We start from the raw sequence: 18,486 nt of genomic DNA, 5'->3' as shown, positions 1-18,486 counted from the left end.
AGTCCACTATCCCTCAGACCTTGTCGGGGGCCGGACTAGATTTTGAAAAAAAAGTGAAGGAATTCCTATGCCCCACAAATAACCCAGAGATGCATTTTAAATAAAAGGACACATTCTACTCATGTAAAAACACGCTGATTCCTGGACCATCCGCAAGCCAGATTCAGAAGGTGATTGGGCCAGATCCGGCCCCCGGGCCTTAGTTTGCCTACCCATGCCCTTATGTCTGTGAACAATTTGGGAGCTACCAAACAGAGCTATGGCCACAATAGGAGTAAGGAGGAAGCCTCCAATTGCTCCACAGAAATAATAGATGCTGTGTACACAGACGTTGCTCTTGGAAAAAAGGCCAGAATGACAAATTGTATAAACTGCCCCTGACCACCTATTCAATGTTCACTTACAGTTTGCCATAGTATTCAAAACCCCGAAGTACCGAGATGTCAATATCACGAAACCTGCATCTGTTTTTGTCCAGTTACGGCGAAAATCGGATCTAGAGACGAGTGAACCAAAGCCCTTTTTATACTATCCTGAAATCAAAGGTAAATGATTAAGCTTATATGGATTGTTGATGTCAGAAAGCATCCAGCTTCTTAGAAAGCTTGCCGTTATTGAAATTATTGTACAGTGGTACCTCGGGTTACATACACTTCAGGTTACATACGCTTCAGGTTACAGACTCCGCTAACCCAGAAATAGTACCTCAGGTTAAGAACTTTGCTTCAGGATGAGAACAGAAATCGTGCTCCAGTGGCGCGTCAGCAGCAGGAGGCCCCATTAGCTAAAGTGGTGCTTCAGGTTAAGAACAGTTTCAGGTTAAGAACAGACCTCCAGAATGAATTAAGTACTTAACCCGAGGTACCACTGTATATTTCAAAACATGGTGTAGTGATCATCCTTAGGTAATTACCTGTAGTGTTGTGGATTCTAGATGACAATGTTGTCCAGAAATAATGGCTGAATTCGGATAACACTGCACATAATCAATCCATTCATCAGTTAGTATGGTCTGACATTAATACTTTCAAGCCCAGTGACCCTCTGTAATGAAAGGAATATTCCTGCATTGTGACCAGTGGATTCTGGAAAGCACAATTTTTATAATGTGTCGGGGTGGGTTGTGGGCAGCAGTCTGTGGTGAGATGGAACCAGGTGCCAATGGATGAAGCTTAGTAGCCAGGGACAAAGTATAACTGGCCAAAGACAAACCAGGAAGGAAGGGTCTTGTTACTCAGTCAAAGCTTAATTGCAACAGGAAGCTGTCTCATAGTATTTCCCGTCCAAGATGAAACAATGCTTACCCTGGGTAGGCCAGATCAGCCTACAGCAGGAATGGGGAACCATTTTGAGTCTTAGGGTTGTATTCCATTCTGGGTATCCTTCCATTCACTGGCTACCAGTCAGTTAACAGGCACAATTCACAATTCAAAGAGCTGGTTATGACCTGTAGAGTGCCCTAAATGCTAAATGCTTAGGATGAGAACATCTGAAGAACCACCTTCTCCCGTATGAAGCTCCATGGATGTTCTGATCTGCTGGAGCTGCTTTTCTCATTCCTATGAGCTCTGACACATAGGATGGCTGAAAGCGCCTTTTTAGGGGCTGCAACCAACCTTTTATGGGCAGCACTCCCCCAAAAGATACATTTAGGGTCCTCATTGATGGTCTTTCTACCATAAATTAAAAGGTTTTATTCAGGCTTCATTCATGTATTGCAAAGTTGATGCTTTGCTTCTTTTTGTTTAATTGTTTCAATTGGCTGTGGTGAAAGGTTTTTTTAAAATGTCTAAAAGGAGACTGGTTATTTGCTCCATATAATCTCAGATTTTAATTTATGTAAGTTGTTTTTAGTGGTTAATATAAGCTACCTCGAGTAGCTTATGGTAGAACAGCATCTATAAATTGATTAAATACATAGTTTTAAATTATACATTTTAATGTGTTTCTCATATCATGCTAGTGGATCCTTCAAGTTGTACTTATGTGCTCCTAGTGCGTAAATGACTATATTAGTCAAATGTACCATTAGATTGGCATTAGAATTGCATTTCCACCTATATGTGATGCCAAAAGCAGAAAACTTCCATCTGGCTTACTTTTAAATGTGTGAAAGAAAGTAAAAGTATTTCCATGCCTAAAAGTTCAATTAGATCCTCTTCTTTCTAACACTGACATGCCAGGTTGATCTGAGGACAACACCTGTGTTTGAAAATTGTCAAACATGCTATAAGCTTTAAAAGCCTTGAAAACTTTGGCACATGAGAAGCATTTCCATGTAGATGAGGCAGACAGATGAGGGAAGAACAAAGTTCGTAGTTGATGACGTTATCATAACTGGCAGGAAGTGATGTGTTATCAGGTAATTTCCAGGTTTAATTGATGAACTCTGTGCACTTCTTTTTTTGGAGTTTGTGGTGCATGCTTGAACTTTAAAGAAACTTTCAAAAACTCCCTTGACACCTCCAGATCTATCCTGGGACTAGCTGATTCTTTTCAGGGGAAATGCCCAGATGATAATGATCTACTCTAAGGCAGGGCATGTCTTTCCTTCATCCCACTATAAATATCCATGCGGTATTCATTTAATTTAACGGTTCCATACTATGCTAGTTGGATGTTGTCCAAGGGCAGAAATAAGTATTCATTTTGTGGGATTCTTGCTTCTTAGTATGTGAATATATACTTCAGCGCTTTGTGTATTTGGAGTATATACAAATACTTTGTGTAAACTCAGTAGTTGTGGTTTTGTGTGCAAGTCACTGAAAATGCATGGAGATTCCTTTAAGGAAGTAGCACTTTGAGGAAAAGTAGCGGCAAGCAAATAGTTATCACTTCTGCTCTCATACTTTTAGTACAGAAGGCTAGGAATTTGCTGCATACTGTTTGTGTATCTGGCCCCATACTGTTTGCTCTGACTGGCAGTGACGCTTCCCACTGCTACCTGATCCTTGATTAAGGATGCCAGGAATTGGATCTGGGACATTCTGCGGACAAAAGCATGTGCTTTCCCATGAACATATTGCCCCTTCCTAAGGGTAGGATAAGAAATAAATAATTGTATATGCAATTTACATTGCAAAATGAGAGAAATCCCATTGAAATGAGTGAAAGTTTTTCTCTGTGTGTATTTTTTGCAATGCAAATTGTAGGCATTTGGCGGAGGAGGTAGAGCAGACTGTGTCTGCAATGTGGTTCAAAGAGTGAAAGTGCCTTCCCATCTTCAGTGGTAGTGTCCTGATCTGGATCCCTCGCTAGCAATTTGTAAGCAGGAAAACTGCATTCCTTGGCAGAACTATGCAGTTGAGAACACATGTAGTTTGGCCCTTAGGTTAAGATTAATGAGTTGTATGCAACATAATGGTAAGTAGCAGCACCTTGTGCTGTGGGGTTTCCCCCCTCCCTTCCGCAACCCTCTGGAGCAGATTTGGGGAGGTGGAGCAAATTAAAGTAGTTTTGCTCACACATTTATTTAGCTGAATACCACCTAGTCATAATTGGTAAAAGCTGCAGGAGGAATGGTACAATAAATTGGATTATATATCACATTCTGTTTCAGCATTTTACTTGCTTCTAGCTAAAAAAAACCACAGACCTAACGTGGATTACCTAATGCCTTTTAATTAGCTGAGCAACTATATGCATACAGGATTAGCTTTTGGATTTGTCTGAGGTTTGCCTTGGCTGCCAGTGTAGTTCCCTGACTTGATTGCATCCTGGTATGCTCCCAGTTAGGTTAACTGGAGGTTCTGCAAGCAGGTGAAAGGCCCCTTGGGGGGGCGGGACTTGTGCATGCACAGTAGAACGTGGTACCTTCTCATCAGCCCCAGTCAACATGGTCAGTGGTCAGGGCAGAGGAGAGCTGCAGTACAACTTGCTGTAGGGTTGCAGGTTCCTCATCCCTGACTCATGGAAGGTTTGCTGTCTCCCACCTAACCAATACCTTCCAGTGCATTCAGTGTTATCCTTCCGACTATGTCCCTGTCAGTATCGCTGTGCAGGTATTTCTTACCTGGCTTTCTTTCCATCCCCATGCATTGCTGCTTGTCATTGAGCAGGGCAAGGCAGCAGAGAGCTTGGCACAGAGGCAAGCAGAGCAGACAATTGACTCCACTGCTGCACCTACACCTTGCTGAGCTCTCCACTGCAATGCCCATATTCCTCTCAGTAACCGGCAATAGGAAGCATCATTGGGAAGCCAAGGGAGCAGAGGTGCACAGAACAGCCAGCTGGTACTGGTCCCCTGTGCAGCCTTCATTTTATAATTAGGTTTTTCACACACTTTCATCTAGCAAATAATCCCCTCTGTTTTTCTTTAAGAAACTGAACGTTTTAAACTGTGGGCACCCAATGCCAAATGCAGTAAATGAAAATGAATTTTGTAGATTTCAAGAAAACTTAACTTCACTTGCATATTACTGGGTCCCCACCGCGGGATCACATTCACCCGGTGCTATACCAGCTGCACTGGCTCCCGGTGAAGTACAGGATCAAGTTAAAGGTGCTGGTTTTAATCTTTAAAGCCCTATATGGCCTAGGACCCTCGTACCTAAAGGTCCACCTCTTCTGGTGTGCCCCATGAAGGACCTTATGGTCTGCTAACAACACCACCTTGAAGATCCCGGGCCCCAGGGAAATTAGACTGGCCTTGACTAGAGCCAGGGCCTTTTCGGCCGTGGCCCCAGCCGGCTGGAACGCTCTCCCGTAAGAGACCAGGGCCCTGTGGGATTTGACATCTTTCTGCAGGGCCTGCAAGATGGAGCTGTTCCACCAGGCCTTTGGGCAGGATGCAGTTTGACTTACTTTCCTTTGTATGAAACAAGCTCCCAAACTGCTCACAGGTCCTTGTATGATCAGTGGAAACAGTTGGTCCTGGCAAGTATTAACCACTCTCAATTCCAACCTGATAATTGCCACCTGCCCAGATTTAACTTGTCTGAATTAATTTTAAGATGTAGTTTAATTAATTGATGTCTGTTTTTATGCATATTGTGTTGTTTTTATGATGTTAGCCGCTCTGAGCCTGGCCTCGGCCGGGGAGGGCGGGATACAAATAAATTATTATTATTATTATTATTATTATTATTATTATTATTATTAATGCATTAGGGTTTCTGGTTTGGGCTGTAGTCTTCTCAAAGCTTGTGTGTGTGCATGTGCATGCATACATTTTCACAGTAGAGCTTCTCTGCCATGGTTCTTTCCCCTGACTTACGCATTCAATCCTTTATTGGTGGCTGTAAGAAGGCGCCAGTCACAGGCAAAGGAAGAGGTGCCATTTCAAACCAAATTATTTTCCTCAAATGGTTATTGTTCACTTGGTATCAAGCCACTGTTCCATCTGTATTACAGCAAGGATGAGGAATCTGTGGCCTTTCAGATGATGCCGGACTATAAATCCCATTTTCCCCAACCAATGGCCATACTCACTGGAGCTGATGGGACTTGTAGTCCAACATTATCTGGAAAGCTGCAGGTCCTCCACACCTGTATTATAGGCTGTGTCTGAGTTAGGGATAGGGGAGAACTTGGATTCAGTCTGCATTTAAAGATACCCGATTCACACTTTTCTGAAACAAGACGCAAACTGAAAGACAACCATCTTTTGAAATTCACACTTCCCCGAATCCTGGAACTCCACTCAGTAGTTTGCAGTAGGAGATTTTGTTCCTCATTTGTTAACCTGTTAGGAGCCTATTGCCTTGAAAACAAAAGCGGACACACCTTAATTTGTTTGGTTAAATCTCTCTTGCTTAAAAAAAATGCAGATAAAGAAGAAGTCCAAAGAAAACGACAGAAGCTCATGCCTAACTTCTCAGATGGTTATGGCGGAAGTGGTGCAGGTGCAGGAGGTGGTGGAATGTATGGAGGAGGAGGAGGAGGAGGTGTTGGAGGCGGTGCCGGATCAGGTAAAAACAAATGACAACTGAAGTGACCAATGAGATGCACATTTTTGAGAGGTTCTCCTTGACTAGTGAAATGCCCATCATTATGAGTTTTATAGGGACACGGGTGGTGCTGTGGGTTAAACCACAGAGCCTTGGGCTTGCTGATCAGAAGGGCGGTGGCTTGAATCCCCGCAACAGGGTGAGCTCCCGTTGCTCAGTCCCTTCTCCTGCCAACCTAGCTGTTCGAAAGCATTCAGTGCAAGTAGATAAATAGGTACCGCTCCAGTGGGAAAGTAAATGGCGTTTCTGTGCGCTGCTCTGGTTCGCCAGAAGCGGCTTAGTCATGCTGGCCACATGACCTGGAAGCTGTACACCGGCTCCCTCAGGCAGTAAAGTGAGATGAGCACCGCAACCCCAGAATCGTCCGCGACTGGACCTAATGGTCAGGGGTCCTTTTACCTTTACGAGTTGTATAAGGCAGGTGACTTTATATGCTGCAAGGATTCTTGGTGGGTGCTATGTATCTCCTGTGTTTCTGCATACAGAAAACTCTCTCTCCCTTATGTTCCTTGATCCCTGTATGATCCTTTTCTAATCCAGGCCAATATTGGGATTAGGGGAAGAAGAAAAAAGCTCCTGCTCTCATCACCAGTTTCCCCAAGTGCCAAGCTTTCTCCTTGTAGAGGATGGCTAAGCCCTAAATTGGCTGTGATCCACAGGATAAATCCATGCTTGATACTGGGGGTTCCTGTATTGTCTGCTGCTCCCAGATACAGTGGGGTGGATTCTTTAATATCTTTTGATGGAAGTATATTCCTGACGTATGACCATTTCCTAAGATTGACTCCCATTCTTAAAATTGCATAACATGTGTTAGCTGCCTTGAGAAAAGAGTTGAGAAAAATTTAATGGAGCTGCTCAGTTTGTTTGTTATTTTAAAAAAAGACTGTTATTTATATCCTACTGTTTCATCCATGGAATGGAAAGAGAAGCATGTAAGAAGACTTTCCAAGCTGCCTATTTAAAACTGGGCATTTTATTGGTTGTTGGCTAGTGAATACTTTTTGTGTATTTATCTGGGAAGCTTCAATTAATGTCTGATCTGTGTGTGTGTGTGTGTGTGTGTGTGTGTGTGTGTGTGTTTTCTTACTGTTTTTAGGGTATGGATACCCATCCTATGGGTTTTCTGGTTACGGGCATTCAATGCACTTCCATTCCAGCACAAACAAGACTGGTGCAGGAATGAAGCATGGTAAGCATCAAATAGTGTGGGGGTTTTTTATTTTAAAAATATGTTGAATTTAATTAATTTAATTTAATGCATGCTTTAATATCAACAAAATAAGTATCACTGCTATGTAGTATTTAAGCAACATGAACTGGATTTCTCATATGATGATTGGTTTTATATATTTTATTACTACTACTACTACTATTTAGTTGCATCCATCTACATTGTCCTTTAGAAATAACTGGTTTGATAGGTCTCTACCACAAGTGGCTTCAAATCTAAAAATATAGACAAGGGAAACCAAGAAGGGGTGGAATGGAGACAGAAGAGACGGGAAGAGTGTGCAAAGATTGTAACTACATGTGTTAGACTTCATTACCTGAGAGTATTAGGGTGGGTGGACACAAAGTGTTTCACAGATTAATAAATTCCCATTGTGTGAATTTCCAAGAGTTGGGAAATATTATCAGATGCCTTTTGCTTGTACATGAGTTTTCTCCCAATTTTTTTTTTTAATATTTATTTAAGTTTTACAAAAAGAAAAAAAGTTACAGAGTAAAAAAGAGGAAAAAGGAAAATACAAAGAGTACAAAAATACATAGAAAAAAAAATATGGAAAATACAGAAAAAATAAATAGAAAATAGTTAAAAACAAATCAATCTTTTCATATCTTAGATTTCATTTACTTATTTCCCCGACCTCCTCACACCTCCCTTTTTTGTATTCCCGTTCACATGGTTAATTCAGCAAATCCTTACCCTCTTTATTTTTATCTTAATTCTATATCTCAACATATTATAACTTTGTATTTTCATCCGTTATCAATCCATTTTTACATATTCTTATTAACCTTGTTGCTAAGGCCGCTTGATTTCAATCCGACATCATTTTAACATTCATTAATTTTACAATGTTTCTGCAAATAGTCTTTAAATTTCTTCCAATCTTCTTCCACCGACTCTTCTCCCTGGTCTCGGATTCTGCCAGTCATTTCCGCCAGTTCCATATAGTCTATCACTTTCATCTGCCATTCTTCCAGGGTGGGTAAATCTTGTGTCTTCCAATACTTTGCGATGAGTATTCTTGCTGCTGTTGTAGCGTACATAAAGAAAGTTCTATCCTTCTTTGGCACCAATTGGCCGACCATGCCCAGGAGAAAGGCCTCTGGTTTCTTCAGGAAGGTATATTTAAATACCTTTTTCATTTCATTATAGATCATCTCCCAGAAAGCCTTAATCCTTGGGCACGTCCACCAAAGGTGAAAGAATGTACCTTCATTCTCTTTACATTTCCAACATTTATTATCAGACAAATGATAAATTTTTGCCAGCTTGACTGGTGTCATGTACCACCTGTATATCGTTTTCATAATATTCTCTCTTAAGGCATTACATGCCGTGAATTTCATACCTGTGGTCCACAACTGTTCCCAGTCAGCAAACATTATGTCATGTCCAACATCTTGTGCCCATTTAATCATAGCAGATTTAACTGTTTCATCCTGCGTATTCCATTTCAACAGCAAGTTATACATTCTTGACAGTATCTTAGTTTTGGGGTCTAACAGTTCTGTTTCCAATTTTGATTTTTCCACCTGGAAGCCAATTTTTTTATCCATATTGTAAGCCTCCCTTATTTGATAATAATGAAGCCAGTCTCGCACTTTATCTTTTAATTTCTCAAAACTCTGCAATTTCAATTTGTCACCTTCTTGTTCCAAAATCTCCCAATATTTCGGCCATTTGGCCTCCATATTGAGTTTTTTCTGAGCCTTCGCTTCCATCGGTGATAACCACCTTGGGGTTTTATTTTCAAATAAATCTTTGTATCTTATCCAGACATTAAACAATGCTTTCCTGACAATATGGTTTTTAAATGCTTTATGTGCTTTGACCTTGTCATACCACAAATATGCATGCCACCCAAAAACATTGTTAAAACCTTCCAAATCCAAAATGTCTGTGTTCTCAAGAAGCAGCCATTCTTTTAGCCAGCAAAATGCTGCTGATTCATAATAGAGTTTAAGATCTGGCAGGGCAAATCCACCTCTTTTCTTTACATCAGTTAATATTTTAAATTTTATTCTGGGCTTCTTGCCCTGCCAGATAAATCTAGAAATATCTCTCTGCCACTTCTTGAAACAATCCATTTTGTCCAAAATTTGCAACGATTGGAACAAAAATAACATTCTTGGCAATACATTCATCTTTATAACAGCAATTCGACCAAGCAAGGAAAGCTTCAGGTTTGACCATATTTCTAGATCCTTTTTCAATTCTGACCAACATTTCTCATAGTTGTCTTTAAATAAATTTAAGTTCTTTGCGGTCATGTTCACCCCCAGGTATTTAACTTTCTTGACCAATATTAACCCTGTCTCCTTCTGAAACCTCTCTTTCTCAGTCGGTGTTAAATTTTTCTCAAGAACCTTAGTTTTTAACTTATTCAACTTAAATCCTGCCACTTGACCAAATTCTTGAATCAGATCCAATACTCTTTTAGTACTAGATTCTGGCTCCTGTAGTGTCAATACTAGGTCATCTGCAAAAGCTTTCATTTTGTACTGTTTGGCCCCGACCTGTATACCTTTAATCAGATGGTCCCTTCTAATCATATTTAGCAAAACCTCCAGAACCGAAATAAAGAGCAATGGGGAAATTGGGCAGCCTTGTCGTGTCCCTTTCTCTATCTTAAATTCCTCTGTCACCACATTATTAACTATTAGTTTAGCCTTTTGTTCTGAGTAAATTGCACCTATACCATTTTCAAACTCTTGACCAACCCCCATCCCCTGAAGATTTTTCTTCATGAAACTCCAAGAAATATTATCAAAGGCTTTCTCCGCATCTACAAAGATTAAGACTGCTTTAGTGTTAATGTTCACTTGCAACTTCTCCAAAATGTTAATTATATTCCTCGTGTTGTCAGACAAGTGTCTACCCGGGAGAAAGCCAGCTTGGTCTTTAGAGTTTTCTCCCAATTTTAAGCCTGGACAGGTTGAAGCTGTTTGCAAATACATACTCTGATACTGAATTCTGTTGTTTTATTGTTAATAATAATAAGTTTTTTTTGTTTTAATTTTGTTTTGCTTTACTTAATTGGTATGGGAGGGGTAAGCTAATACTGATTACTTCTCTTTTAAGGACTGTCAAATGGCATGCCAAAAAATGATGGTGAAATCTGCTGCAACAAAAAACGCAGTGTGAAATTCAAGGAGAAAGTAGAGGGTGATGAGAAAAGCAAAACCAGAACTAGCACAACTCCCAAAGAAGTTGAAGAAGATGCCTTACCATGTTATGATGCAGACATTTGTTTACAAGGTAACTGGCTTGATTTTGTACTAAGCTAGGAAGGAGAAATTTGGGTCAGGCTTGAACTCTTATGTACTTTGAAAGTGGCCATGTTTGATCTGTTTTGGAACTAGAGGGAGAGTAGAGCTACTTCTGAAGCTCCCCATCATTCTTCTCTTGCTCAGATTAAAATCTGAGCTGAAGGAGGATTCCTAGCAGGGAGGGAATCCTGGAATCATGTAGTTCATGCGATAGCTGTAAGGCTCTCTTGGAATTGAATTGCTTGGAATTGAAACTTTTGTGTTCTCTAGCAGCAAAGTTCTGATCAGTGGTTGTGACTGAACTGCGCCTGATTGGTGCCCTGATACATTTTGTGTGTTTTCACCCCCCAATAGATGGTTTGTTTTTGGAGAAGGCCATGGAGTTAGCTAAGCGTCATGCAAATGCCCTTTTTGACTATGCAGTAACTGGAGATGTGAAGATGCTACTGGCTGTTCAGCGCCACCTTACAGCTGCCCAGGATGAAAATGGTGACAAGTAAGTCTGGGACGCCAAAGCCCTCTTTAACATGATGGAGGACAATTTTGCATCTGATAAGAAATTCCCTTCAAGTTCCTGAAAGTTTTCTAGGGGGAGGGAAAATCCTCTCTTTAGTCTACAGTTCTGTGCATGCTTAGCTTAGAGTAAATCCTACTGAATTCAGTGAGATTTCCAATTAAACATGTGCACTGTTGTTTTTAACCATTCTTCCTGTGTGATAGATGTCATATTCTACTCATGAGATGATGCAAGAATGGAAAGTAGAAGTTCCAAAATGAGGATGCATTCCAGTGAATCATTGTAGGTGTTTCTCATTTAGAAACAGAAGCAAAATGATTTGACTCCCTTTTGACTTCTGGAGCAGATAAAATCCATCCTGGCCCTTTTCCAGCATTCCTCAAGAATTCAGGCTCTTGGAGTTCCTTCCCTTATGATTGATTCCAGCCGACTTCTCTTGCAGAATATCTGTTTGGAGAAGGGGCGAGGAATACAAAGAGAAGGTGGGACTCTCACAAAAACAGCTGTGCAAGGGGAGTGTTGAGACTTGCTTTTACTATCACCATCCTTTGAAAATTCAGTAGGTTCACTCTTCAGGAGGCCTGCCAAGTCCTGTGATGAATAGCTCCAACTTCCCAGGCTACTCCATTAAAGTCATATCAGGATGTGGTCTCAGAAGTAGGATGACTTGCCACAGGGATCCTTGTCTGAACCTCTAGAGCAGGAATGGGGGCCAAATTTGTGGGCCAAATGTAGTCTTCCAGGCCTCTTTACCTGGCCTCCAGGCCACACTCTTCCTGAGCTTACACCCTGTAGAAGCCCTGCTTCACACCGACCTCTGGAATGAGTTGGATGCTCTTACTTGACTTCATGTAGGCTAGAAAGGGGTGCATGTGTACAGGAAGTAGCCTACTGTACAAAGATAAAATCCACATTTATTGCGCTGCAAACTTTGACCTCTGGCCCTGGCCTCCAATGACATTTGCCTCCCTAGAGTTAAACAGGTCCCTCACCCCTTCTAATGTATCCCCACTACCCCACCCTTCCCTGTCATAATTTATTCCTTGTACCAGCCTTCTACAATTATGCTTGCCATGGCAAGCATGACAACACCATCCAGTGAGTGTGATGGGCAGCAAACCTTCCTTGCAATTTTTTGAAGCTGCAGGATCTTCACATCAGCTTCCTACCATTCCCCACCCCATTCTTAGCTTCAAGGTTGGCCTGACCCTTGGCCAAGCTTCTTGACTTCTGCTCAATGGCCATTCTCTTAAGAACTGCTGCCATGTATCTGCTAAAGCCTGCACAGTCCCTGCTGATCTATTTCCTGTGGGAAAGAGAAGCGGGGCAGATTCTCCTTTAGCTGCTGCTCCACAGAGGGACCAGTAGTTCCATGACTGTGCAATGGCTGATGCCTGCACATTCCCCACCTCTTTTCTGGGAAGGAGAAGGGGGCAGACTTCTTCAGAAGACAAACTGGATAGCTCAGTTGGTTAGAGCGTGGTGCTGATAATGCCAAGGTTGCAGGTTCAGTCTCCAGACAGCTGCATATTCCTGCATTGCACGCGGTTGGACTAGATGACTAGATGAGTTGCTTCCATCTCTACAATTTTATGAACTCTGAGCCCCTTTCCTGAGCAGCATCTGAATTCCTCCACTTGGCTTTGCAAGGACTTCCTTTGCTGTTTGTGGGAAGCACTTGCACCCACCAAGAAGAAACTGGCTGTCACAGTTTTTTGCTTGGATAGCAAAGGGCAGCCCAAAATTGCATGTCCCTGTTGTTTACTCCATGCTTTGGTCCACCTGATTGCAATGCTCTGGGGAGGCAGTTCCCTCCCCTAAGATCCAATGAGATGTATTCCAGAGGAAGCCAAAGTGCTTAGGTGCAGGGTTTAATTATCTGTTGCAGAGGTTTTCAAACTCCCTTTTTTCATGGATTGCTTTCCACACTGATTCATCTGCTGAGGGACCCCTGTGTGTAGGTAGAGGATGCTGCAGACTGATGAGTGTGCTAGGATGCACACTTAGTTCGTGTAGGTTGGGCCTCACTGTTTTACCCCATTTGAACTGAGAGTGCACTCGAGAATATGCTGACCACTTCTGTGTGGCAAGGGGACCGTGGCAAGCTTGCTGCCTTTCATGCTGTCTGCCATAACTGTGTTCGTTGAGGAAACCCTTGATACACTTCCAAGGAACCTATGGGCTCCCCAGTACATAGTTTTGGAAAATCGGTGGTCTAAACTAGAACTTCACAATAACTCTCCAGTGGGGCCCATAGCTCATGATGTGCATGTAAAAGTCCAGCTCCTGGAATGCCCAGATAGAGGAGATCCTTTTTCTGAGAGACAGCTACTGCTACTTAGAGTAGACAGTAGAGAAGGCAAGCAAGACGTCTCTGACCAGCCCACTTCAAGCTTTGATTCAGAATCTTGCACAATCCTGTGTTGGCTGCTACCCTGGGTTTCTGCTCAAGCCTTATCCCACTGACTTCCCTGGGTCCATCCCTGTAATATCCATCCAACAAACTGCCAGTGAATCTCACCACTTACAGCGTGGGTTTCTTCCCTGAACACACTCTGGGACAAGGACGGGATGGGAAATTCCCTTCTCTGAGGAAGTATTAGTATTAGTCAGCACATCTCCGCCTAGAGGGATATGTTGCAATACAACTGTGGCTCTGTAGAGCAAGGAGGAAAGCATTTGGTAATAGGTTTCAGCATATCTATTCTCCAAATTAAAATCTAGCACATTGTCCAAGCTCAACCTCTATGTTCCAAGGTTGTATTAAATTTTCAGGGAAGTTGTGTTACATTGCTGAAATTTCCTTTCACCCTGAAGACTCAACAAAGTATAAACCTACCTAAGCATTTTCCAGAGGCAGTGCAGGACATTTTTAAAAGTTGTCTTGTGTTTTGTGTGTGTGTGTGTGTGTGTGTGTGCTTAAGTTATTACAAGTATTTAAATCAATTGACAAGTCATACAATACTGTTGCTGACAAAATTGAATTTATCACAGCGGTGATCTAAAAATATCAAATAACTAAAACTTACAAATGGTATCGAACTCTATGCTATTCAGTACTGATTTGGAAATAAAGAAAGCATGCAGGATACAGATGTAGACATGGGCTTACAATGAAAAGCAATGTAAAATAAATGCTGCTGTATTTCATAGTGGGGGCCTTGATTTCTAAGCTCCTAACGTAATTGCTGACCAAATTAAGGCAGCATTCTGCTGGCCTGTCTTTATGATACTCACTGGTGTCCCAATTGGCTGTAAAATAACCTGTTACAGGAAAAGGGTTTTTGCAATTTATAATGCAACTTATATTAGCTGAATGACTTCCACCTAAAAAAATAAGTGAATTGCTTTAAGGTGCCAGATCATTTCTAGCCGTTTCTGAGCAATTGCAGTGCCAATAGAAGACGGGTTCAGCTCTGCCAGCTGTAATATAAGCTGACCCACCCCAATAATTTTAGCAGCATGAGTCCTAGTCACATTGTGGGGGTGAAATAGGAAGTTCTTTCAAGGTAGATTTCTCTTATTGCTGTTCATTCTGCTCATGCAATGCAGAACGAAATGCAAAAGCTCCAAATTAATAGTGTCCACGCAGGCATACATTATCCATAAATGCCAGTTGAGCTGTTACAGTTCAACTAATTTCAGCGCTACTTGGGTACCTTTCTAATAGAAGAGATTGTGTGAGTTGGGCCATCCAGCCTCCATGGCTATTGCCCGTTGTGAACAAATGGAACTTTCATGTTCAAAGGAAGCTTAGCTGTGTATGAGATTGCCAAACGGCAAACAACATGGAATTGTTACCATCTTCATCCCCTGCTTGAAAACTGCCAGGTATCTGCCCGGCTGCTATTGGGGACAGAATGCTAGTGCAGTCATATCTGACTCTGATCCAACAAGACAGCTTTTTACAATTCAATTATTTATTTAATTGCGGCATTTGCATTCGAGTTCTCCGGGTGGCGTGCTTCAAATTGCTAACATTCTGTGTGTAAATACACACACACAGAAGCGTGCACGCACACAGCACAGATTAAGTGATAAAATTAAACAAAATACAAGTTTAAATCCTTTTAAAAAGCCAAAACTCGGCAGTCCAATTAAAAAGCCCTTATGGGGCCCCTAAAAAGCCACAAAGAATGGGTCAAAAAGACTTTGCCCGAAACTGATAAGAATGAATGCAAAGGAGGTGCCAGGTGAGTGTGTCTGAGGAAGGCATCTCACAACTATCACACCAAAAGGCTTCTCCTGTAGCCGCCTGCCAGGGTTCGCTGGCAGGTGAGTCATTGTAAAATGGAAAGGCACCAATCCTGCCCTCCATAAATATGGGAAAGGGAAACAAACCATTTACAGTTGTTTCCTCTTGAAAACTCATGGTTTTGATTTGATTCCTGCTTCATGGGGACAGATTTTACCTCTTGATGCTGACTGCCTAAAGAAAAAGAAGTTTTAAAAGTATTTAGCATCAAGGGTGGTCTGCGATAGGTTTCACAAAGGAGGTGGTCAGCTTCAAACTAAATCTTAAAATCAGAAACATCAAGGGGTCAAATTGTTGGGTGTTTCCATAGGTTTTTTTAACCACTTTTTTGCATCCTGAAATAATGGATATATTGTGCAGTCAGATTGTGGTCACAATACTGAAAACCAGAGAAGCTGGATTTTGTAATGATTCAATTTACATACCAAGTGTGCACAGAGTGGGGGGTGCCCCCTTTTACATATCACATTTTCCCACTGAATCTTGTGGTTTTGAATCACATTCGGTATAAAAATGGAGAAAGCTTCATGTTAAGCCCAAAATTAGTGAATTCCTTGGGGAAAAAACAATTCCTCTGGTACTGTTTAGGAACAGCCATGAGACTTATTAAACATGTTTCACTCTAAAACCATGATGCATTGAACACTTTGCAAACCAAAATTGTTTATTATTAAAACTCTGTTTTATTATTATTAAAACTCTCAGTTTACAAGGCTTACAGTGGTTTTTGATATACAGTGGTACCTCGGGTTACAGACACTTCAGGTTACAGACACTTCAGGTTATAGACTCCGCTAACCCAGAAATAGTAGCTCAGGTTAAGTACTTTGCTTCAGGATGAGAACAGAAATCGCGCAGTGGCGCCACTGCAGCAGCGGGAGACCCCATTAGCTAAAGTGGTGCTTCAGATTAAGAACAGCTAAAGGTTAAGTACGGACTTCCAGAACGAATTAAGTTCTTAACCGAAGGTACAACTGTACACACATACACATTCATTTCACAGAGTTTCGATAACATGCACAAATGTTAGCCACATGTCCAGTAATGAAATAGATTTGAAACAGAATTGGTGAGAGCATATAGCCCTCCAGCTTGTTGGTGGACTCCAGTTCCCATCATCCCTGATCCATTGGCCTTGCTGGCTGAGGCTGATGGAAAATGGAGTGAAGCAGCACCAATACCGTTCCCCATGCATGCCATAAATACCTCTTTCCCTATCTGTTTTACATTGTGTAGCTTAATATGTGTATTTCTTTCCCCATCCCCCTTTGTTCAATATCAGCGTACTTCACTTAGCAATTATTCATCTTCATAAGGAGCTGGTGAGGAACCTCTTAGAAGTGGTAGCGGATTTGAATGCTGATGATGTCCTCAATGTGAGAAATGACCTTTATCAGGTATGGAACCCATGGGGAGGACGATCCTCTGCTTTAGCATCTTTTGCTCTTACTTATGACTCTTCAAGAACCACGCAATGTATTGCAAAATTCAGAGAACGGCAAATTTCAATGGATGCACATGAACCTTGTTTTGGAAAGAGCGAATTAGGTCGATTCGCCTTTAAACACATGCTGAATTCAGTTTCTCCTCCATCCCTACCTGTAGAATGCTTTGACAGACACTGCAGGGAGGCAATGCCATGTCAAATGACATGGGTGCCAAAAAGTCTAATGAAAGATGCCTCACTATTTAATCTCTCTGACTGCTCAACTCATGTGAACCAACCCAAGTTACCTTTTGTACTCATTGTAAAACAGGGATGAGGAAATGTGTATTTTTGCCCCACCCAACGTGGGTGATGATCGGGGATTATCCTTGTTTTAAGGAAGACAAGGGCATATTGAACATTGATCAGGTTAATCTAGGGAAATCCTCTTTTTTCCTATTTGTATTGCATTTGTTTGTTACATTTAAACTCAGCCTTTCTATAAAAAGATGCCCAGGGTGGCTTACAAAGTCCAACAAATAACACTACAATAAATAGCAAAAGGAAAGTGTGTAAGAATCGAGTTAGAGCAAAAAAAAATGTAATTAAAATTATCAACTAGTTGGGTGGCACTCAGCTAAGTTCTACTCAGAGTATACCCACTGAAATTAATGTTCATGAGTACGTTAGGTTCATTAATTGCAATAGATCTGCTGAGTAAAACTTCCCTGAATACCAGCCAATGAAAGTAAAAAATGCAGATTAGAATGCACAGCACATTGTTTTGTGGACGTTTTGTTTGGTACTGGGATTTTTCTTTTTCTTTTTTAACAGATTCAGTTGCACAAATGGTGTTTATGATTATCACTGCATTTGGGTGATTCCTATTTTCTTTTCTTTTTGCAGACTCCCTTGCACTTGGCTGTTATCACAAAGCAGGCAGGAGTGGTGAAGGACTTGCTTAGAGCTGGGGCAGATGTGAGCCTCTTGGACCGCTATGGCAATTCGGTCTTGCATCTAGCAGCGAAGCAAGGAGACGAGAAGGTGTTGAGTATGCTGCTTAGCCACAAAGAGACCTCTCTGATGAGAGATCTTCCTAATGGGGAAGGTAGGCAAATGACACAGAGCAATTTTGGCTATACGTCTCTCAAACTCTGTAGGATCATGCAGAACATAGCATTTTATCAGTCACTTCTTCAAGACAGATGTCTGATTCAATCCCAGTGTTGTCAATCGACAGATGGGCTGTTGCATCAAAACACATGCAGATTTCTTCCAGATGCATGTTTTATATACTGTGTCATCAGCGTACATGGTGATTTTCTGAGTTTTGTACATAAACAGCAGCAGCAAACCAAAACTATAACAGGAAGTCAGGCTTCTGCCCTAAAGCAGCTTGCAACCTAAAGTCAACAGTGGAGAAGAGTAACTGCAGGAAGGGAGTGGCAGAATCTTTGTGTCAATCTCCCACACAAATAACCAGGCAGAAGCTGCAGAAAGCCACGTAACACTGCCTCTCAACTTATCTCCCCTGCCCCTATTACTTTTTGAAAGAGAAAGCATAAGGGTTTTTTCATTTTAAAAATGTTGCATTCATAGTCCTTGTTTCCAAAAAAAATGTTTATTTATTAAACTTAGAATTGTATAGTTGGAAGGGACCCCAAGGGACTAGTCCAGCCCCCAGCAATGCAGGAATCTCAGCTAAAGCATCAATGACAGATGGCCATCCAACCTCTGCGTTAAAACCTCCAAGGAAGGAGAGACCACAACATCCCGAGGGAGTCTGCTCCACTGTCGAACAGCTGTCAGAAAGTTTTTCCTGATGTTTAGATGGAAC

At 41.6% G+C, this 18,486-nt stretch overlaps 1 protein-coding gene across 1 annotated transcript in view; it reads left to right on the top strand.

The window, feature by feature from the left end:
* Window positions 1-18,486, top strand: part of NFKB1 (nuclear factor kappa B subunit 1) — a 55,431-nt gene that overhangs the window by 25,879 nt on the left and 11,066 nt on the right. Inside the window, exons 10-16 of the mRNA XM_081020284.1 lie at window positions 407-545; window positions 5,769-5,909; window positions 7,048-7,140; window positions 10,264-10,440; window positions 10,806-10,947; window positions 16,506-16,620; window positions 17,556-17,757. Of these exons, the coding sequence (XP_080876410.1) occupies window positions 407-545; window positions 5,769-5,909; window positions 7,048-7,140; window positions 10,264-10,440; window positions 10,806-10,947; window positions 16,506-16,620; window positions 17,556-17,757 (1,009 nt within the window). The remainder of the gene's footprint in view (window positions 1-406; window positions 546-5,768; window positions 5,910-7,047; window positions 7,141-10,263; window positions 10,441-10,805; window positions 10,948-16,505; window positions 16,621-17,555; window positions 17,758-18,486) is intronic.

Source organism: Podarcis pityusensis, assembly GCF_964106645.2.
Source record: "Podarcis pityusensis genome assembly, chromosome: 9".
Taxonomy (NCBI): domain Eukaryota; kingdom Metazoa; phylum Chordata; class Lepidosauria; order Squamata; family Lacertidae; genus Podarcis; species Podarcis pityusensis.
This window is presented reverse-complemented; position numbering and strand designations above follow the sequence as displayed.